The 24,048-nt window shown below is 37.8% G+C and overlaps 2 protein-coding genes across 2 annotated transcripts; both read left to right on the top strand.

The window, feature by feature from the left end:
* Positions 1-4,160: 4,160 nt before the first annotated feature.
* Positions 4,161-8,167, top strand: LOC128366909 (C-type lectin domain family 10 member A-like). Its single transcript, XM_053327671.1, has 6 exons — positions 4,161-4,224; positions 5,299-5,376; positions 6,992-7,339; positions 7,433-7,596; positions 7,733-7,845; positions 7,922-8,167. The coding sequence occupies exons 1-6, from the start codon at positions 4,161-4,163 to the stop codon at positions 8,046-8,048; spliced, it is 894 nt and encodes a 297-aa protein (XP_053183646.1). The 3' UTR covers positions 8,049-8,167.
* Positions 8,168-18,713: 10,546 nt separating this feature from the next.
* Positions 18,714-20,126, top strand: LOC128366908 (killer cell lectin-like receptor subfamily B member 1A). Its single transcript, XM_053327670.1, has 5 exons — positions 18,714-18,720; positions 19,084-19,420; positions 19,515-19,674; positions 19,811-19,923; positions 20,000-20,126. The coding sequence occupies exons 1-5, from the start codon at positions 18,714-18,716 to the stop codon at positions 20,124-20,126; spliced, it is 744 nt and encodes a 247-aa protein (XP_053183645.1).
* The last annotated feature ends 3,922 nt before the right edge of the window (positions 20,127-24,048 follow it).

The following is a 24,048-nucleotide window of genomic DNA, read 5'->3' as shown; positions in this document are numbered from 1 at the left end:
ATTAAATACAGCTGAAATAAGAAACAGCTGAATAAATTGCTTGAGAATATTGCACAAGAATGTTGCTCTGAGTAGAGTAAAGTGCAAAGTGAAGTTCCAGAGATGTTTGCACATAAAAAATATACAAAGGACTGTGCCAGGCCCCACGAGAAGAAAAAGAAACCTTATTCTGCATTAAGCAGCTGAATGGCAGAGGGAATGAATGAACTGGAGTAGCGGTTTGTCTTTCTGTGTGGGGGCAAGTAACGCCACCCTGACGTTATTAAAGGCGTGCTCGCTGTTGATGATACTTAGTGCTTTCTGGAGGACTTGACGCTCCCAGAGAGAGTTTAGATCAATCTACTTCACTCCAATAATTTTTGAGCAGACTTTGACCACACTGCCAAGAAAATGTTGTCTTTTCCAGACAAACCGCCAGACCAGCAAACAAAAGAAAAAGTTAACAGGCTCTTGATGTATGACAGGTATTCAGTACACAAGATGGGTTTTGACACATTGAAAGAGTTCAACTTCCACAATAAGTGGGTTCTTTGCTGACCCTTTTTAACAATTGCCTCAGCCACGGGAGTCAAATATAGTGCCCAAATATTTGTAAGTAGGGATGTATACCGAGGACCGGTATTTTTTGGTTCCGGTTCCTAATTGGGTCGGTACCAGAGTACCATTAAGATTCTGAACAAACGATACTGTTATGGGTACTTTTTGAACGTCTACCTAACTGTCACGTAATTATGACACCGTCGTGGACAGGTGATGATGAGAAGTTGCGTCCAAGGTAAGGTAAGGTGCTGGTAACACCAGCAACATCTTCAAACACTTGGCACTCATAGTATAAAGCACTTCAAGCACTCATAGTATAAAGCTGAAGGAGTGCGGCGTGTTTGACTGCTTAAACAACAACAAGCGACTAAAGTTAGCAGCCCGGCTAACGCTAACGAGTACAGCGCCATCACAGCCCCCGGTTTCGTTCCTGCTTCAACATGGTCACTGGTGGTGGGGTAAGACAGACACACTTCCCTTACTCTCACAGCTGTCCTTCACCTACCTCTGCGTCCAGGCCTCTTCAACGTCTGAACCAGTGTTCACAACCGCTGGAGACACACTCTGTCCAGAGACGTCTCGGCTGCTGCCAGAGAAAGTAAATCTGTTGCTTTTCCTTAACAAAAACTGTTAGGGCCAAATGCGGCAGGAGAAGAGCCTCCTCTACACTGTTCTGTGTCTGTCTGTACTTACAGTCTGTTGGGTAGAACATGAAGGCAAGGGCTTTGGTCATCTCCCTAGTTTTCTTTTTTATCTATCATCTTCTGGGAAGCATTTGTAATTGTAAGCATAGCTTCTGTTGTGTTGAAGCTGCATTGCATGGACAGTTGCATTTAAGGCTGTATGGATGGTGTGCTACCTGCTAATTTGTTTGACATACGTCGCAAGGCACATGTTAACAGTTGACTTGCTAGGGGTTTAAAAGGCAGGTGTTGAGACGACTTCTCTGCTGTCAGTTTTTTGATGATGTTGCTGGTGTTACCCCCCCTTGTGGTAATAAAAAGAAATGGTTGAATCTTTTGACATCTTGTAACGTCTTTTTTACACTAAATTACATGTTGTAGTATCTATTAGAGTACAGATAAATATCAGTACCGATAAGGAGTATCGTATCGGTATCAGTATCGATAAAATCATAACGATATACATCCCTATTTGTAAGTATCCACTATATCAACGTCTTCACCATGAATAACACTGGCCATATGAGTAGTCTTGTTTTTTCTAAAGTCGACCAAGAGTTCCTTGGTTTTAGAGACATTTAGATCAAGGAAACTGTCATCACACCATTTAATAAAATCAGACAGAGAGCAGCCATGGTTCGACTCCGCTCCCTGGAGGAGTGATAAAAGAGCAGTGTCATCTGAGAATTTTACAAGAAAGCTACTATCTTTACAAGACCTACAGCTGTCGGTGTACAGAATAAACAGCCATGGTGAAAGAACACAACCCTGCCTGTATTTGAGACCAGTATGTTTGACCTGTCCCCATCAACTAAAACCTGTTGTGGTCTATTTGTTAAAAAAGTTTAAGATCAGAGATAGGAGCTGGTGGGGTAAGTTAAAATAAGAAGCCAGCCTCTCTATCAGGATGTGAGGTTGGAGCTTATTGAAAGCTGAAGAGAAATCAACAAATAAAAGTCTGACATGAGCCTTGGGTTTTTCGAGGTGTTTCAAAGTTTTGTCTCGAATAAAAAGTTTGGCATCTTCTATTCCCTTATTTGTTTGGTAGGCAAACTGAAGCGGGTCAAGTTTGCCCTCCACAAGGGAGAGCACCTCCTCTTTTAATATTTTCTCAAAATTGTTCATTACGAGGGAAGTGAGTGCTACCGGTCTAAAATCATTCAAATCACTAGGATTTATCGTTTTGGGAATAGGAATTAAAATAGAAGATTTCCACACAGTGGGCAGCTGACAGCTGTCAACACACATTTGAAAAATCTTGGTGAAAATCACACTAAGTTGGTCAGCACAGTGGTGCAGAGAGCGACCACAAATGGCGTCAGGGCCAAAAGCTTTCCTTTTGTTAGTTTTCTTAAATAAAATATTGACCTGGTCCTGAGATATCGATATTTCCCTGTGGGGTACCAAGGAGTCCCTGAGCTTGGAGACCTCTGAAATCATATTTTTAAAACCTCGAAAAGAATAGGTTAAAAGTATTGAGCAGATCCCCCTCCTCAACCCCATTAATGCTGATAAACTGCTTCATGTTATCTTCCTGTTTATTGAGGGGAGCCATAGACTTAATCCCCTTCCAGGCTGATCTCAGGTCTCGATTTAAGTCTTATCCTTATGCTTGGCCTTTGCTTTAGCTATTACAGCTTTAACTTCTTTAGAAGCTGCCTTTCTCTCCTGAGGGTCTCCACTAAAAAAGATCTTTTTCTTTTTGTTAATAGCAGATTTAAGATCAGCGGTTGCCCAGGGTTTATTATTTGGAAAGATAACCACCTGTTTAGTAGGGATCACCAGATCCACACAGAAAGTGACATAAGAAGAAAAGTTTCCGTGAGCACATTAATATTATTATTACAGGCATCAATAAAACACTGCCAGTCCGTACAGTCTAAGCAAGCCTGGAGGGAGGAGATACTGTCCTCAGTCCAGATCTTGATGGTCTTCTCCTCTTTCCCTTGATGTCTGAAACAGGGTTTACATGAGGGCAGTAAATATATACTGTTATGATACGAGGACCCTAAAGCAGGCATAAGTATGGGCTTGTAGCCTCCCTTAACATTACCATAACACAGATCGATAGTAGTGTTTTTAAGTGTTGTGGGACAGTTAACATATTGTTCAAATGTCCGTAGGACTCTACCCAGTTGTACGTGATTCAAGTCCCCCAGATAAAATTTAGGAGCATCGCTGCACAGAGAGTCCAGCTTGTGTGACAGATCCACTATCAGCTGGGTAGCAGCACTGGTATTGGCTCTGGGTGGATGTACACGAGGGTAAAGAACAGTTGAGGAAACTCACGTGGTAAATAAAAGGGGCGTAAAGAGATGTACAGTAGTTCTATGTCCAGTGTGCAAATCTTCTCCCGGATAATTATATTTTTACAGTACCTTTGATTCACATTGAAGCAAACCCCACCTCCACATTTATTCCCAGTCACAGGATCTGTCCAGTCTAATGGGACAGCCGAATCCAGTGATAGCCAGGTCGCTGTCCTGGTCGCTCCCGTTGAGCCACGTCTCGGTGATGGCGAGTAGGCAGCACTTTGCTTGGAGATTTCTTTTTTGTAACGTGCCCAGATCTCCAGCTCGGCAACGGTTATCCAGGCAAAGTTTCTTCATTTTATGTTGAATACCGCCTCTTCTTCGTCTGTTACCTCCGTGATGACCGGCGTGGAGATCTGGTTCCCTGGTAGAAGGGGACAACAATCTCCGCTGGGATGTTGGTCGGTACCTCACCCTTTGCCGAGGAACATAGAGACAGAGGGAGCTCTCTGTTGATAGTGATCTGGTTTCCATTATGCATGCAAATTATTTTCTCAATCAAAAGCAGAAGTGGCTTATTCTAAAGATAGGTGAGTGATCAGCAAAGGAAACAGACACTTCTACTCTTAGGTGTTTCTGTGGCTTAATTACAGTAACAGTTGTGACCGAGCTCAAGACTGTAGAGATGGCTGAGGAGATTAACTACGCTACAGTTGTATTTAAAAATAAGACACACTCCCGAAGTGAAGGTAGGCTTCCATTTTCTTTTTGTTTAATACAGTAAAATAAGAATAAATTTAACATTATATAGACAGGATCGTTCCTGAAATGTTGATTTAAGTACGGATATTTTATTAAAATAATACTGGAAAGAAAGTTAGTTTCAGTCTTTATGGGTTAAAAGATTAAAATGAAGGCAGTTTAAATCTTTGTTGTCCTGTAAGTGAAATCTGATTTTCAACCAGAACTCAAAACAAATAAAAATCATCTCTTCATTGATCATGTGGACTGAGTACAGAGTAAGAAAGCAGCACAACACTGTGGAATTGTTGTTTTAAAAACTGGAGGACTACAAGTTAATGTGCAATATCAATTAAAAACAAATAGATGAATTTAAATGAAGGTACAATAGGTTACAATTTTGAGTGTGTGTCCTTTGCATTAGAAACATATTAAGAACTATTAAATTTCATGTGTTCTTTCCTTCAACTGGTGTCTAAGAATAAAAGAAAACAGTTTTAATTAGTCTCATCCCAACATATCAGTTTAAACTGTTGGTCTTTGGTTTAAAGTCCCTCTACACTTAAAAATGTGTTCTCCTTATCGTTGCTTCACTTGCATGTTTGAGCTTCACTGTGCAGAATGATGTATATGCAGAGTTTTCATCTGCTGCAGCAAGAACGTTTCTCTCATCTTATATTTGTATATTCATAGATTCTGTTATTTTTTAAATGAGGGAGAGAGAGTAATTTATACTTTAATTGTTTTAGATATCAGATAAATTATTAGTCAAAGCTGATCATTTTTATGTGTTAAACAGCTGCATAAAACAGTCATGAAAATGTGTAATGAAATAGATTATTGTGAAGTATTTTCTCATGAAAGATAGTTTCCTCTTTTACATATGATCCACTTACTGTGAAAGTCTGATTTCATCGTCTTAGGTTTCAGCACATAATGTATGTAATGTAATTCAAAAAGATATGATTTTCGGATAACATTAATCACAAACAAAAGTTAAAAGTAGGAATGGAATAAGCTTTTAAAAGACCATGAACACTATGCAGTAATTAACCATGACTTTATGTCTTTCAATCTTTCAGCTCAAAAGGAGGAAGAAATTGTGTACGATGAAGTGAAAGTGGTGCAGAAAAAAGCAGAACCAGCAGCTGACACAAATGGTTAGTTAAAAATAAATGTAAGCAACATTTACATATTACTGCTACTGGGAACATTTCTGGTAGTGCCTTTAGTACTGCTGCAACCACTACCACTACTTTAACATCAGCAGTAACATCAGTAACCCTGAAAGCACTTTCAGTTGTACAGTAATCACCTTGTGTAACCAAAATCACTTCAGTAGTCTCAATTTGTAATAATTGTCTACATTTTACAATAATGAGCACATGAAAAGCTGAACAATGCAGGCCTATTCCCCTTCAACAAGATTTTATTAAGGATGAACCTCTCATATGAAACCACTAGATGGCAGTATCGTGGTGATCCTGAGATCATGATACTATTTAATAGGCTCAATTTAATTATATTTAGAAACATTTCTGGGGGGATAATATCATGTTCAGATCACCTATAAGTCAAATCCAGTCCAACTTCAATGATTTCATCATTGTGGATCTGATGGACTGTTTGCCACAGCCTCAGATGTTTCACACAATCTCACTAAAACTATTAGACAGATTCTTTGAAAGACTGTACAGACATTCATGGTCCCCAAAGAATGAATCCTAATGAAGTTGGTTTCCTCTAGCGCCACCATCACGTAATTTTTTAACTTATCAAGTGAAATATCTCAACATCTACTTAATGAATCAGCACAAAATGTTGTACAGACCTGCTTATCATCAATCGATCTGTACTGTGTGTGCATAAAACCTGCAGAAAGGCCCATTGTGACTAATCTGACCTCACACCTCTCATGTCTGGGGGGATTAATGTCATATTCAGATCTCCTATAAATTAAATCCAGTCCTAATCTGACCTCACATTCTGCAGCTTCCACATCACTCTCTGCTGTAAACTGGAATATAATAAATCTGAACTATGAATGATATTATTTTAATTTCTTGTTTATTTTCTTGTTTGTTTTCTCATGATTGTTGGCAGACCAGAAAGCCACCAACAAATATCATCTCTATCAGCTGTTGGCTTGCTGTTTGGGGATTGTTTGTGTAATTTTGCTGTTCAGCATCATAGCAGTCAGAGTCAACTGTAAGTATACATCTGTAAATACTGTAATGCACTACTAATGTTACAGTAAAGTCTCCTAATATCAAAACACATGAGATGTTGCTCAATACGTCAAACAACTAGCTGCATGTCTGTCATTTTAGAAACACAACAGGAGCCTGTAACTTCCAAAAGTCTGGAAAATCTGAAGTTAAACAGACAAGAAGTAGCTTCCAACAGTGGCAAAATGACTAATCCAAAATTAAATTAATAATTATAATTTAGTATGAACAGAAGGAATATTTACAACATGCAAAACAAGTTTGTATGGACACCTGATTATTGTTTAAGACAGTTTTTTTTGTCATTTCATTTTTCAAGAGAAAGTAAAACATTTACATTTTAACATTTATGTAACAGTTCAGCATTATCTGTTAATTTAAGCTGTCATAGCTTCAAAGCAGAACTGAAAATCACATCATGATGTTAACGTGATATTTTCATATTTTTATGACGTTTTTTTATTGTGTTTTTGAATGCGTTATATAAATAAAATAGCCTTGCAACAAATTCTCAAAGTTCAACCCTTTCCTCTGTCTGTTGCTGTAGTTATATCAGTCATCTCTGCAGAAAATGAAAAGCTGAAGATGATGAAACAGCTTCTGAATTCATTAGAAAACAACCAAACAACTCTTCTAGAGATCAATCACAACCTGAAAGACCTCAACAACAAACTCAGCTCAGAAAATGAAAGATTGAGGAGAGACAACGATAATCAGACAGTCATCATTGTAAACCTGACAAAGGAATATAATGTCTTAGAAATGAAGATCAAGAATCTAACTGAAGAGATCAAGCAGCTGAAGACACTGAACAACTTAACAGAACAAATACGAAAAATAGAGAACTGTGTTACCCAGCAGACCTTTGATGCCTACTGCCCAATAAAAGATGGAAGTAAGTTCCGATCTATAACTCAAGTCCAAAAATAACCAATAATAATGTAACAATGCAGTAATGTTGTTTATTTGTTGGTTTCTGTTATTCCAGACAGACAGTGTAAACCTTGCCTGGAGGGCTGGCTGCAGCACCAGTCCAACTGTTATGCAATCTATAACCCTGATACTGCTGGTCAGAAGACCTGGGAGAAAGCTCGAGATGACTGCAGAGCAAAGAATTCAGACTTGGCTGTAATAGTTAATGAAGATGAAAAGGTAATGACAAAACTGTGGGAGTTTTATGACGGCCTATATGAAATGAAACTGTATTTTCTGAGTCTGTGGGCCACAGTGTGTTTATTTAAGTTCAGTGTTTAAATATCTCTCATAAATGTCTTTCTGTTGTCCTCAGAGATTCATCAGTGATAAGAGTTGGAAAACTCCAGGACTCACTGACTACTGGATTGGACTGAGATATAAAGACAGGAAATGGAAGTGGATCGATGGAAGTGATCTGGATAAAAAGTAAAAGTCACATTCCTAAACAATTTGAATCATAAAATCTATCAGCCTTGATCTAAACATTATGTTCTTCCCTCAGATCCTGGATAACAGGACCTTACTACAACAGCTACTGTGCAATTTCTGTCCATAACCAAGGATGGAGATCAGTGTGGTATGGAAACAAAAACGGTTGGATCTGCAAAAAGGCGGCTTTATCTGTTTAAACAGTGAGAAGCCTCACATGAGAAGGTTACTGGATACTCTGTAAAGATTAATAACATGTAAGATCATATCAACTGGATTGTAAATATCAATACAAATATTTTTTTTTCAGAATTTGGAATTTTTTAAAAGCTGTTCTTCTGCTTTGTTAGAGATGAAATGTTGTTTGCTGTTTTATCTTCATGTAACAGTTTAATTATTACTGCTGATTGGTCAACATGGGGAGCTGCATTACTTGTTCTCAACTAAATGTTCCCAGAGTTGTTTTCTTAAGTATTGTATTCTAATGAAAAGAATATTTCAATGTACAGATGACTGGTTAACTATTATCTGTTTATCTAGAAGTAAATTCATATTTCAGTCACACCTTGTTGTTCATTGCCTTTTTCTTACAAATATCTCCCTGAAAATGTCAGTAAGCTTTCATCAAGTCTGATAACATTACACAGATTCAAAGTTACACACATCAGGAGCAATTTGGGGTTCGGTATCTTGCCCACAGGACACTTCAACATCTGGACTGAAGGATCAGGACTCGAGTGACTTGTGTTTTACTGTTTTAAATTTACTGAGTATAAACTGTCCATCGTCTGTAAGCATCTCTAACGTGTTTATCTCAGCTGCCATGATTATTAAAACTTTCAGTCTAAATCAATTTTTCCATGTTAATTTGTAACATAATGATTAAATAACTCAAAAATTAGTGTGGAGCTACTCTTTAATCATTATGTCTTATGAATATGTGATAATTGGGAGTGTAAAAATTGAAGCTGCTCAGTTCCTCTGATGATCATTTATTTTCATCATTCACCACAAATTATGTTGTTGATCAAGTTTTGAATTAATGGAAAATCAAGTTCTGTGTATTAAAGGTAGAATTTCATTTTATCAGTGTCAGAAGAAATGCATTTGATCATGATAAAAGTTGAAAGAAGAACTGCAGTAGGAGGCAGCAACGCAGTTTCATGACATTAAATGAAAAACAGGATTTGATCTTCAAGAATAATCAATCATCAATCAATCAATCTTTATTTGTATAGCGCCAAATCACAACAAAGTTATCTCAAGGCACTTTACACATAGAGCAGGTTCTACACCGAACTCTTCAGGTTTTAATTTTAAAGAGACCCAACATTCCCGCATGAGCAACAGTGGCAAGAAAAAACTCCCTTTTAACGAGAAGAAACCTCAGAACCAGACTCAGAGTGGGAGAATATCTGCCTCGACCGGTTTCGGTAGAGAAGAGAGAGGAAGGAGAGGAGAGAGGAGTACACAGACCCAGATTACCTGTGAGACCAGAAAGCACAGACAACTCCGGGGAAGAAGTTTAGGTTATGGAATGCATTAGTGGTACATGAATGTTAATGGCTATTGATAGATGGATAAAGAGAGAGAGCATCTGTGCATCATGGGAGTCCCCCAGGAGTCTAAGCCTATAGCAGGATAAACTAGGAGCTGGTCCAGAACAAGACTGGCCGGCCCTAATTATAAGAAGAAAATGTAATTACAGTATCATTAAAAGTTGTCAGTGAAGGTTTTTTTTTTTTTTTTTTTAAAAAAGCCTTTCATCAGTTGTGATGCCTAGGTATTTGTAAGCAGTCACAAACTCAATAGAGATACCTTGTACTGATGCAAAGTCAGGAAGAACTTAATCCTACGACACATCTCTAAAGCCTTTTTTCAGATCTGGGTGGATTTGCTGCACTTTTCTCCACGTCATCCTTTCATCCTGACTTGCTGGAGCTTCAACAACACGGTTAACACCATTTATGAGCACAAGGATGACCTCTAAAGTGTTTTCAGACCATCAAAGAGAAAGATTCTACAACTGTGAGAGAGGCTGGGGGTTTTGCGGGAATGCTGGAAGATGAAGATTTCAGTTGTTTCCTGGCATGTTTTCATAAGATCATTGCACATGTAGACAAGCACTTTAACCAGCTGCAGAAGAGAAGCATCAATTCTGTCTACATAACAAAAGTCATTAAGAGATTCACCAACAGCATACAAGCTATCAGGTAGGCTATTGATGTAGTGACATTACACTGTGCTGGAGTCATTTTATATCTCCAGCTGGTTGGTTTCTGAAACAGTAATTGTAGACAGTGACTTATGTATCTGCTCTTTTATCACAGACTCCGTTCCTCCATCTGTGTTGCAGCCACCCACAAAGACACGGAAGGCACTAGGCCAAGAGGAGTAGTGCCAGTTAGCTATAGATGTAAGCTGTGACATTGTTCTATATACAGGACATGAGGTGTTTTACCTTTGTTATCTGTGTTAGTCTTCAATTCCGGTATAATAAAAACAGCTAGCCTACGCATTTCAATATTCTGAACTATTCAACACACAGCTACTGAAGAAAGCAAACACACTGAAATGTTGAGATCGCTGGAAACCACTATGGAAGCCAACCTCACACTGGACAAGGCCAAACTGAAAACAGAATTGCCCCTGATTCATAAAAAGGCTGCACCAGCTCTCTTCCAGGTTTTCATTGTAAACAACTTCCAGGACACATTCAGTGAGATTGTAAGGGCCCTATCTTGTGCCTTGCGCACAGCGGATGGCGGGTGCAATGCAGATGTCCACTCACAAACAACTCAGTATTTGAGTTCAGTCCCCAGGTTTCAAGGGAGTGGAGACATAAATGCTAACTAACCACCTAACCAATTTATCAGGTACGGATCAGGACACAATGAAGGAACCGATGGGCTCAGGCTTACTCGAAGTCGTTTATTGCAGGCGGGGGTCAAAACCAGGTAGGCAGTACAACAGGTACTGCCTAGCAGAGGGGTATTGCACGAAACCAAGATAAGGGATTAAGTCGGGATATGTTAGTTATCCTGGCTGAATTTAGCCTCAAGTCGGTTGCATGAAAGCAGGTTAAATTTATCCTGGCCCAGTTACTATGGTGATTTATTCTCTGCAGCTAGCCTGCTCCAGACCAGGCTAACAACCAGGCTAAGATTATTCCCAGGGATTCATCTGGCAGTTCTACTGTCAATCTTGTGACAAATTAATGTGTTTTACAGCATTTCCATGGTCTTTCTAAATATGTTGCATCATTTTAATTATCCTGCATTAAAATATTACATATAGACTATATTGTCGTTTCATTAAAGTCTGTTGACTGTTTAATTGCAACAGTCATTTTATAGTCATTCATGTGGTATCATTATTGTGTATAATGTACAGTAGATTTACTTTGTACTATTTACTAGCCGATACTCACAATGTTACTTGGCTGCTTCTGAGGCTGAGCAGCATCTGGGTCCTGTTACACGTTATTTTCTATTAGCACCAAATCACTGACTTCATATCCATTATGGGCTAAATGAGCAAGACATTTCCACAAAATTGACATGATACCTCAAGCCTGGAGTCCAGCAACACTGTCTCCTCATCTGCAGAAGTGCATCCTGCAGCTGCAGATGTGCCTTCCCCCTGCCCTACACCTAATTATAATAATAGTTTGCACTTAATTATATTTCCTGAGTAGCATGCACTTTTACTTGTCACATTTAAATCAAAAAGTGTACAACTGTTGATTAGTGATGCTTAATTGTAATTTTGACAGTTCTAGTGGAGCACTGTTGTATTAATTGTACTTTTTTTTTTAAGTATATTTTTGGGCTTTTTACGTTTGATATACAGGTAAGTGGAGAGAGACAGGAAAACTGGAGACAGAGAGGGGGGAATGACAAGTAGGATAGGACCGCTTGGTGCAGGATTCAAACCAGGGTCGTCTGCAGCGAGGGCTGTAGCCTCAACACACGGGGCAGGTGCTCTACCCACTGAGCTATACTTAACCCATTAACTGTACATTAATTGCACTACTTAGCTATTGAGCCGGTCCGCGATTGTCTGCCAGGCTTTCTCCTTTTCCTTGATTACAGTGCTTTGTGCTTGTGTTGCCTTTTATTCTCATAATTTCTTTAACCTCATCATGAAATTCCATCAGGAGCTGTTGTTCAGCGGCCGTGAAGAATGACGTGCGACACCTTTCCATTTTCCAATCTGTGATTCTGTGATCGATGCCGTGGGTATATTTGAGAATGCTGTGAACACGCACTTATCCCAACTATCTACACCTGGCTTGACATAGCCGCGCCTTTTCATCCTGGCTCAGCAAACGTGCAACCGAATAAGCCAAGATGCGCCGGTCAGACTAGATCAAGCTGCGCTTGCTCAGTTATCCTGGATTTCTTTATTCTACTTTTGTGCAATACCCCTCTGGTTTTGACCCCCGCCTCTAAGGTACAAATAATCACCAGGCTAAACTCAAAGGTCGGGGAATCAAAACTGGTCACTCACAGGAAGACACTAAAGGAAATAATACGCTGGAACTCAAAGAACAAGACAATCTGTCACAGAAGGGAAGGGAAACACTGCTTAAATACACAAGGAGGGGGAAGACAATTAGACACAGGTGAAACACATTAGGGCTGGGAAAGTAATCACACAGGCGGGAAACTTGACAGGAAGACAGGGGTAAGACGAGGACTTCAAAATAAAACAGGAAGTGGCACAACAAGAACAGAAAATCAACTAAACCCTAACAGACACTAACAGACCCTGACACAATTGCTGCATTTTATATTCCTATGACAGTTTTTCTTTGTGTATAGTTGACTTAAATCATCATCATCCAGCTGTAGGCTAAATGTCTCTCAAGAACTATAATTTTGTATTAAGAGTATTCCCTAATATAGACTACTTAACCACTATGTGTCTGTATCTTCTGTCTGAGCAGTGAGCACAAAGAGACTACAACTTGTTCATTGTTTGTCAATCTGCTGATTTCTAAAAGGCAATTATTAATTATTAATTAATTATTGTTTATCCCTAAAACAATGGGATCTGTTGGTGTAAACCTTCTTCCTAAGTGCAGTGTTCATAATTATTTCTTTAATTTGAAGATTATCTTTGCATATTACAAGAACACAGTGTTTATGGTTTAAGGCTCATATCCAGGCCAGTCATGCATGAATTATTTTCTCAATCGAAAGCAGAAGTGGTTTATTTTAAAGTTGCGAGTGATCTGCAAAGGAAACAGACACTTCTGCTCTTTGGTTGGTCTGTGTCAGTCTGTCTACGAGTTAGACCGAGTTCAAGAGATAGACTGTAGAGATGGAAGAGGAGATTAACTATGCTTCAGTTGTATTTACAAATAAGACAAACTCCCAACGTGAAGGTAGGCTTCCATTTTCTTTTTGTTTAATACAGTAAATCAAGAATAAATATTATATTATATGGATCAGATCTTCCTGAAATGTTGATTTAAGTACAGGTATCTTGTTAAAATAATACTGGATATGAAGTTAGTTGGAATCTAAATGGATTAAAAGATCAAAATTAAGTCTTTGTTGTCCTCTAAGTGAAATCTGATTTTCAACCAGAACTCAAATCAGCTCTTCATTGATCATGTGGACTGAGTACAGAGTAAGAAAGCAGCACAACACTGTGGAATTGTTGTTTTAAAACCTGAAGGACTACAAGTTAATGTGCAATATAATTTACAAACAAATAGACTAGATATTAATGAAGGTACAGTAGTCTACATTTTGGAGTGTGTGTGTCCTTTGCATTAATAACATATTAGGAACTGTCAAATTTCATGCTTATCCACAGCTGCAGTTTCCTAAATACACACTGTGATGTCTACTGACACACGTTCTTTCCTTCAGCTGGAGTCTAAGAAAAAACAGAAAACAGTTTTAATTAGTCTCATCCCAACATATCAGTTTAAACTGTTGGTCTTTGGTTTAAAGTCCCCCTACACTTTATCATAACTTCACTTGCATGTTTGAGCTTCACTGAGCAGAACGATGTATGTGCAGAGTTTTCATCTGCTGCAGCAAGAACATTTCTCTCATCTTATATTTGTATATTCATGGATTCTGGGTTTTTTTAAATGAGGGAGAGAGAGTCATTTATACTTTAATTGTTTTAGATATCAGATAAATTATTAGTCAAAGCTGATCATTTTATGTGTTAAACAGCTGCATAAAACAGTCATGAAAATGTGTAATGAAATAGATTATTGTAAAGTATTTTCTCATGAAAGATAGTTTCCTCTTTTAAATATGATCCACTGACTGTGAAAGTCTGATTTCATCGTCTTAGGTTTCAGCACATAATGTATGTAATGTAATTCAAAAAGATATGATTTTGGGATAACATTAATCACAAACAAAAAGGTAAAAATAGGAATGGAATAGGCTTTTAAAAGACCATGAACACGCAATGAACATACAGTAACTAACCATGACTTTATGTCTTTCAATCTTTCAGCTCAAACAGAGGAACTAATTCTGTACGATGAAGTGAAAGTGGTGCAGAAAAAAGCAGAACAAGCAGCTGACACAAATGGTTAGTTAAAAATAAATGTAAGCAACATTTACTTATTACTGCTACTGGGAACATTTCTAGTAGTGCCTTGCAGCTCATTCAGAACGCAGCTCGAGTTTTAACCAGAACAAAGAGATCAGAGCCCATTACTCCAGTTCTAAAGTCTTTACACTGGCTCCCAGTCAGCTATAGAATAGATTTTAAAGTTCTACTACTGGTCTACAAATCACTGAATGGTTTAGGTCCAGAATACATGAATGACATGTTAGTAGAATATAAACCCAGTAGAGCTCTGAGATCTACTGACTTAGGTCAGATAGTTGAACCCAGAGTTCAAACTAAACATGGGGAAGCAACTTTTACACAACTGGAACAAACTACCAGCAGAACTGAAATCATTTTTAAATCCAGGTTAAAAACATTTCTCTTCTCCTGTGCTTACGATTGAGTTCTTTTAAAACACTTTACATTTTAATCTTTCATTTGCACACCTAACCCTTTTAATGATTTTAAAGCTAATTTATTATTTTATGCTGCAATCATTTTATTTATGTCTTTCTATTTTTCTGTACTTTGTTTTTATTATTAGTGTGTGTGTGTGTGTGTGTGTGTGTGTGTGTGTGTGTGTGTGTGTGTGTGTGTGTGTGTGTGTGTGTGTGTGTGTGTGTGTGTGTGTGTGTGTGTGATTGTATGTTTTAATGTTTCTCAAATTTCATGTTTTTCTGTTTTATGTAAAGCACATTGAGTTGCCATTGTGTATGAAATGCGCTATATAAATAAAACTGCCGTGCCTTGCCTTGCCTTTAGTACTGCTGAAACTACTATCACTACTTTAACATCAGCAGTAACATCAGTAACCCTGAAGGCACTTTTTAAAATAGTAAATGTGTATAAAATAGTTTTTAATGTAAAACGAGGCCATATTAAAATGCATACAGTAATCACCTTGTGTAACCAAAACCACTTCAATAGTCTCAATTTGTAATACTTGTCTACATTTTACAATAATGAGCACATGAAAAGCTGAACAATGTAGGCCTATTCCCCTTCAACAAGATTTTATTTAGGATGAAGTTGGTTTCCTCTAGCTCCACCAGCAGGTCATTTTTTTACTCATCAAGTGAAATATCTCAACATCTACTTAATGAATCAGCACAATATTTTGTACAGACCTGCTTATCATTCTCTATGAACCATCATCAATCGATCTGTACTGTGTGTGCATAAAACCTACAGAAAGGCCCATTGTGACTAATCTGAGCTCACACCTTTGTTGCCTCTCTGCAGCTTCCCCATCACTCTCTGTTGTAAGCTGGGATATAGTAAATCTGAACTATGAATGAAATTATTTTAATTTCTTGTTTATTTTCTTGTTTGTTTTCTCAGGATTGTTGGCAGACCAGAAAGCCACCAACAAACTTTGCCACTATCAGCTGATGGTTTGCTGTTTGGGCAGTGTTTGTGTCATTTTGCTGTTCAGCATCATAGCAGTCAGTGTCAACTGTAAGTATACAAAACAGACAGTCCCCACATGAACTCAGACATTTAAAATAGCACCAGTTTTCTTCTGTAACTACAATTTGATGATATGATCAGTCATATATTTATCACTGTGAGAAGCTCAGATCATTTATTAGCAGTACATTTAACCAACTCTCAGTGTATGCCTGTAATTGTTCTCAAAATCTGTAATAAAGATTGATTTCTGGACAAAATAAGTAATATATGTTCTCTAGTTTTGAAAACCCCTTGAATGGTAGTTGTCACAAATCTGCTTTGTTAGCCTCCTGCTGCTGGTAAATTTCCATTCACCACTCCCCTGCTCCACTCCTACCAATCAGCCACACCCACCTCATTAGCCAACTCTGTACACCTAAGGCCTGTACTACGAAGCTGGATTTTCTCTTATCGAGGTAACTTCAGGGTTAACTCTGGGTTTTCCGTACTACAAAGCTGGTTCACTTCTTACCGGGGTAAATCACCATGGTAACTTATGCTGAACGGCTAACCTGCTCCGGAGCAGGTTATGTTCTGGATAAGAGATCAATGAGTACAAAAGCACCACCTCCTGACCAATCAGCTCTCTTAGAAAATGACCTGCCCATTCTTAAAAGATCCTGGCTGTCAACATTGGTGCGCGGCAGGAGCGCTTAGGAGAGAATGAGCTTTTAGGGATAGATGAAATCTTTTAATTGACCAAAATATATATTTAAAAAAAACCCTTGAGGCACATGAGGGATATTATTCTGTATGTTATACAGTTGGTTTGACATCCTGAGATCAAAGTGTCAGGGAGCATAATAACTGTATTTATTTATTGTAATTGTAAAAAATTGACGAAAATATATATTTGTAAAATAAGCCTTGAGGCACATGAGGGATATTATTCTGTATGTTATACAGTTGGTTTGACATCATTCACTCAAATGGTTGAAGCGCATAATAGGTTTGTATTTTGAATGTTGAATATTAAACTAACTTAATGTCTCTTATGAAAGGAAGGGCACTGAGGAAGCGCTCTCCCCGAAAAGTCTGTGCCGTAATAAAGTGACATTGAATGATCAGAGTGCTGTCCGTTTATATTGTCTGATAAATTAATATTGTATGATCTCATGAATTTACGCATTAACAGACTCAGCTATTTTCTGCCAGCATTCCTTCCTGGCTGTTGCTGCAGCAACAGTGTTGCTTTTGTCCTGGATGATGTTTGAATTCTTCATATTTTTGAATAATAATTGTCTGCTCCTCCATGGTAAAGTAGTCTGCTCTGCAGGTTTTCTCCATGTTTGTGATTGGTCAGACGCTGCAAACACCTCCCCTTTATGTGAGCGCGCAGAGATCCAGATTGGAAAACCCTGGGTTCAATTACCAAGTTGAGAACCAGTTTCGTAGTACCGCTTATCCTAGATTGTGAATGTCTGGATAAGTCAACCCAGGTAACGGAGAGATATCCTGGATAGGTTAATCCAGCTTCGTAGTACAGGCCTCTGGACTCTCAGCTGCAGCCCATTATACATATATACTCCTGTGGTTCACTTTGGCTACGTTCACACCACAGTTAAAAGTGACCTGAATTGGATTTGTTCGCTCTAATGTGACCCATATCTGATTTGTTTCTGACAATGTGAACAGCACAAGTCGCCTTGAATCTGACATTTCCTAATCCGATTCAGGCCACTTTCAAATGTGGAACTGAATCCGATACATATCGGATTTTTTTGAATACAACCGCAATCTGAACAGTCAGGTCGCATTTAATGCGACTTTGACGTTACTCTGGAGCAACACACAGCTGATGCTCCACATAAAGACTTCATCAATGTATTAATTTCCCTCCTTTTTAACATCACCTGCTCACAAACACACTGTTTTTAACATTAGACCATAAATGAGACTACCAGTAACTTCACCAGCTGTTGCTGTTGCCATGGTAGCTTCCGTAAACACAGTTCTGTGCGTGACGTCATTAATGATCAACTGGGCATGCGGGTCACTTCAGGAGTGTGAGCTGTTCACATCGCAGTCCGCAGACACACCACATTTAAAAGTGTAATATGAACAGCCAAACAAAAAATCGTATTTCAGCAATAAATCAGAATTGAGCATTAAGGCCTGCAGTGTGAATGTAGCCTTACTCCTTTCCAGATCATCTAGTGTGTATGCCTAGCTTTCCAGCATCATTTATTAAGTTTTGCCGGTTTCGATCATTCCCTGCCTGTTTCTTTGGACTTTGGACTCTGCCTGCCCCTATTTGGATTTGTACGCCTCTAGGACTGTTTTCAGTTTTTTTGAGCCTGCCTGCAATTCTCAGTAAATCGAGCTTCTGTGCACTTGCTTGTCTCTGTGTTGTGCATCTGGGTCCTGCCACTGCTATCTGTTACAGTAGTTGGTAGAAGAATATTTCAGTTTGTAGAGGATTTGCATGTGTAAGATATTTCTTAACAATAAAAATACAGAATATCATCACTGTTCACTAAATTATGGGATAATGGAATGAGATGGGATGCACTGTAAATACTGTAATGCACTACTAATGTTACAGTCAAGTGTCCTAATATCAAAATACATGAGACGATCAAACAAATACCTGCAGCTTTAACATTTTAGAAACACAACAGGAGCCTGTAACTTCCAAAAGTCTGGAAAACCTGAAGTTAAACAGACAAGAAGTAGCTTCCAACAGTGGCAAAATGACTAATCCTGAATTACATTATTACTATCAATTAAGAGAGTTTCTTATGATGGGAATAATGTAAGAGAGCTGAAGCAGTTAAAAGAAAACCACACAACTCTACTGGAGATCAATCACAAATGTAATGAATGGTCAGTATGAGCAGGAGTTTAGCAAGTTTTAATGTTTGTATGGACACCTGAGTATTGTTTTAACATTTAGATTTGAACATTTATTTAACACAGTTAAAGCATTATCTGTTAATTTAACAACTCTGTCACAGCTTCAGAGCAGAACTGAAAACCCTGATTTTACATTTCCTCATAGTCTTGATATAATGTGAACCTGACATTTTCATGGTTTTGATAATTAAGATTTTTAGGGCCAGAGTGCTGACTAGCGCAAAGCCCTGTTGTATTTTTTACTTGTTTTTTTCCATAAAATGTGTTACATAAATAAAATAGCCTTGCAACAAATTGTCAAAGTTTGACCCTTTCCTCTGTCTGTTGCTGTAGTTACATCTGTCATCTCTGAAAACAACAACAAGCTGACTGCTGAAAAACAGCAGCTGGAAACCAACCTGTCAGACCTCAACAACAAACTCAGCTCAGAAAATGAAAGATTGAGGAGAGACAAAGATGATCAGACAGTCATCATTGGAAACCTGACAAAGGAATATAATGTCTTAGAAATGAAGATCAAGAATCTAACTGGAGAGAACCAGCAGCTGAAGATACAAAACCAACAGCTGGAGAAAGAGAAGAACAAATTAACAGAACAAATACAAAACATAGAGAACACTGTCATCCAGCAGAACTTTGATGCCTATGACACAATAAAAGATGGAAGTAAGTTCAGATCTCATAACTCAAGTCCAAAACTAACCAATAATAATGTAACAATGCAGTAATGTTGTTTATTTGTTGGTTTCTGTTATTTCAGACAGACAGCGTGAACTTTGCCTGAAGGGCTGGCTGTACCACCAGTCCAGCTGTTACGCAGTCCACAACCCTACTTACGCTGGTCAGAAAACCTGGGAGGAAGCTCAAGAGAACTGCAGAGGAAAGAATTCAGACTTGGCTGTAATAGTTAATGAAGATGAAAAGGTAATGAGAAAACTGTGGGAGTTTTATGACGGCCTATATGAAATGAAACTGTATTTTCTGAGTCTGTGAGCCACAGTGTGTTTATTTAAGTTCAGTGTTTAAATATCTCTCATAAGTGTCTTTCTGTTGTCCTCAGACATTCATCAGAGGTAACAGTTGGAAGAAAAAAGGACTCGCTGGCTACTGGATTGGACTGAGAGTTGAAGACAGGAAATGGAAGTGGATCGATGGAAGTGATCTGACTAAAAAGTAAAAGTCACATTCCTAAACAGTTTGAATTATAAAATCTATCAGCCTTGATCTAAACATTATGTTCTTCCCTCAGATCCTGGATGACAGAAACGGCTTACAAAAGCGACTGTGCAATTACTGTCCATAACAAAGGATGGGAGTCAGCGTTGTGTGGAACCACAAACGGTTGGATCTGCAAAAAGGCGGCTTTATCTGTTTAAACAGTGAGAAGCCTCACATGAGAAGGTTACTGGATACTCTGTAAAGATTAATAACACATCTTTTTCAGAATATGGGATTTTTCTTTAAGCTATTTGTGTGTGTGTGTGTGTGTGTGTGTGTGTGTGTGTGTGTGTGTGCTAAAGGGAGTACTAAACAGATAAAAGCTGTTCTTCTTCTGCTTTGTTAGAGATGAGATGTTGTTTCCTGTTTTATCTTCATGTAACAGTTTAATTATTACTGCTGATTGGTCAACATGGGGAGCTGCATTACTTGTTCTCAACTAAATGTTCCCAGAGTTGTTTTCTTAAGTATTGTATTCTAATGAAAAGAATATTTCAATGTACAGATGACTGGTTAACTATTATCTGTTTATCTAGAAGTAAATTCATATTTCAGTCACACCTTGTTGTTCATTGTCTTTTTCTTACAAATATCTCCCTGAACATGTCAGTAAGCTTTCATCAAGTCAGATAACATTACACAGATTTAAAGTTACACAATCGGGAGCAATTTGGGGTTCGGTATCTTGCCCTAGGACACTTAAACATCTGGACTGGAGGAGCCGGGAATCAAACCACCAATCTTCAGATTAGTGGTCGACCTGGTCTTCCTCCTGAGTCACAGCTGCCCCATTAACAGCTGCAGCTACATAAAAACATGAGAAACATTTGGATTTTTAAAAAATAACAGTCAGCCTCTGTGTATTTCTGTCCATCAAAGCTTGAAGTTCACCATCTGAGATGGAAATTTAAAAGTTTACAGATTTAATATTTCATTTATGGTTTTAGTTCTGCTTTGAAGTTGTAACAGTTGTTTGTTTAGCGGCTAATGCTAATGAGTTCTTCTGTCAGTAAATCTTCTTTAATGGTTTTAACCTGGTGTGTCTGCAGCATATTCTCACTCTATTGTAGTTCTGCTTTCATCAACAGACAGTAACTTTTATCTTTATTGAATACATTTCCATGTTTCTCTGCACACTGAAAACACATCAGATGAACACACATTTCTACCTTTTAATAAAACTTTCTTTTAATAAAAATTAATAAAGTCAGAAGTTACAAAGATGTGTGTATTAAAAGTTAATATTTTATTTTATCAGATGGGTTTTCTGTCTCAGTAGAAAGAAAAGAGAATATGTATTTGATGATATGATGTTAATAACAACACAGTGGTGCACTCTGCCCTCAGTTAGTTATTCTCATACAGGCAGTGAGATAGTCAACCCTACTAGGCCTGTACTATTTATTAATTTTGGTTTATAACTTATTTTAATGTGAAGACATTTATGTTTAACATGTATGTTGAATGTTGGCATTCTGACTTTCAAAATATATTTAGATTTTTGAAAAAAAGGGAGTTCACATTTATCTAACTTCTTGTATGAACTGATGAAAAATTAACCATGCAGTGCTGTTGGGTGTGTACTGTGAAAATAGTTTGGGTGTGTTTTGCTGCGTTCTCTGGCACTTTGGCACTTCAACACTTAATCAGCCTCTCTTTCTCTCTCCTCGCCTTTGCAACTTGTCATGCAGTGTTTGGCACTGGGTTGTCAGAGTCAAGATCAGATGCAAGCTTTTGTCAATGTGCCTTGTTTGGATGGTTTACATGCAGAACATTCATTTCCTAATCCAAACGAATAATTAAAAATGGTGGGTGCTTTGTGCATGCTCCAACAGAGAGATAAACAACACAGACTTGGTTTTGTCACCATTTAGCATTAGTATGAGGTCACCTAGTTGTGACTGAATAATGTCAAATGCAATCTTCAAACCTTCAAATACCAGGGCAACAGTGCTTGCACAACAATAGACAACAGTATTGTTGGAGCCAAATGCTTGATTTATGTTTTGATGAATATTTTATTTTTTCTTCTGGTTTACTATTATTATTTACCTGATTAACTGAGATATGAACATGAAATATTCTGAATTCTGAATTTGAATTATGAGTTGAGCTGATAATTGATGCCATTTCTCACCTCTGCCTCCTCTTTATAGACAGGTGACTGCAGCACCTGTGATATATATTAGTGTTGGCTATTGGGGCTGGGGTGGCTCTCGGTTTGGAGGCAAACAGCCATACAGTTTTAGATCACTGCTAGTGTTGTTTTTGTTTTGTGTTTTGTTTTGAACAGATGGAAAAGAGACAAACGATCGGATTTGATTTGTCTGTCACTCCAAGCTGTGGTAAGAAACACGAAACATATACGTTTTTGTAAATAAATGTGTTCAACAAGAGGAGAGAAGTGTTTTGATTTTATGGTCACTATGGAGCGCGTCAGACATGGATGCATGTAAACCGAGAGAACCAAGCTCATCTGTTATAAGAAAAGATAGCGCTTATAAGTATCAACAGCATAAAGATGTACAAATAATTGACTTAGATGGTGAAAAGAGTGAGACCTAAAACTGAACATTGTGGTACACCTTTGGTGATGTAAAGAAAACTGGAGGAGAGACCACTGAGCTACATTGCTCACAGTTAGAGAGGTCATTTAGAGAAGCAGCCAACAGCTTCATCTGACAGGCCTAGTTTCTGTACTGTGTTGCTTCCTAAAACTGGACTAATGAGGAGATACAATGTTATTTAAACTCAAATACTCCTTGATTTGATCATTCACAAGAAGCTTAGATAAAATACAAAGATTCCTGATGGGTCTGTAGTTGTTCAACACTGTGGGAAAATTGTATAGTGTATAACAATATCAATGAAATGATATCTGCTCATGTATTAAGTACAGTGACAATAAAGGCATCTCTCATCTTATCCTGCTCCTTTTCCATCATGGAATATGATTCAAATGATAGTTGTACTTTTTTTTTCTTTTTTCTCTGTTGTTTGTTTGTTTGTATGACTTGAAAATTGCCATGATCGGAACAAATAAATAAATGAATAAAATGAAATATTCACACTCATCACATTTTTGCAGATCACCATGCAAGTTATTTGACCCAATGCAGATTACAAAGTTTGGACAAACAGTTTTACTTCCTCTTTTAAAGCATTAAACATACACGAGTTTGGCTGCTTTAAAAGAGGATGTAGAATGTATAGAGCGGTGGCTATTATTTACTAAGATCTCCTGCTCTTGACCAGGAAGAAAAGTTCATTTCTCTTTGTTTTTTCATTTTGATTCAAGATTTAAGTAGAAAAGTTAAACTAGATCTCAACTTAGACACTGAGAAATATCGCCTAGAAAAAAACAGTATGACAAACCATAAACATTACAGATCTACTGAATATAAGACTTGGCTGAACAAAGTGGGAAAACATACAAAACAAGTTCATACTGGTGCAGTTGTACAGTAAGAGTAAAGGCTGTATGTTTGGATGTGTACTTTAGCAGTTTAACACCAATGTCATAGAACAGAGGTGTCAAAACCACCAGTTCATTTGGTTGTTGTAAGGACACCATGAAATGAGTTCCCATACTAAGTAAACATCAAAGATCCAAAGTTAAACCCACGTCCTTAGTATAGTGGTGGTAATTATTTCTTTAATTTAAAGATTATCTTTGCATATTACAAGAATATAGTGTTTATGGATTGAGAGTCACATCCAGGCCAGTTGTGCATTAAAATCATTTTCTCAACTAAAAGCAGAAGTTGTTCATTTTAAAGCTGCAAGAGATACTTCTGCTCTTAGGTTGCTCTGTGGCTTATTTACTGTGGCAGTTGTCTATCTCCGAGTTAGACCGAGCTCAACAGACAGACTGTAGAGATGGCTGAGGAGGAGATTAACTACGCTTCTGTTGTATTTAAAAATAAGCCAAAATCCCGACGTGAAGGTAGGCTTCTATTTTCTTTTTGTTTAATACAGTAAATCAAGAATAAATATTACATTACATGGATCAGATTGTGTATTTTTAAGTGTAGGTATTCTGTTAAATTAATACTGGAAGGAAAGTTAGTTGGAATCTTT

This window comes from Scomber japonicus, chromosome 10 (assembly GCF_027409825.1).
Source record: "Scomber japonicus isolate fScoJap1 chromosome 10, fScoJap1.pri, whole genome shotgun sequence".
Classification (NCBI taxonomy): domain Eukaryota; kingdom Metazoa; phylum Chordata; class Actinopteri; order Scombriformes; family Scombridae; genus Scomber; species Scomber japonicus.
Note: the sequence above shows the minus strand (reverse complement) of the source record. Positions and strands in the feature narration are given on the sequence as shown.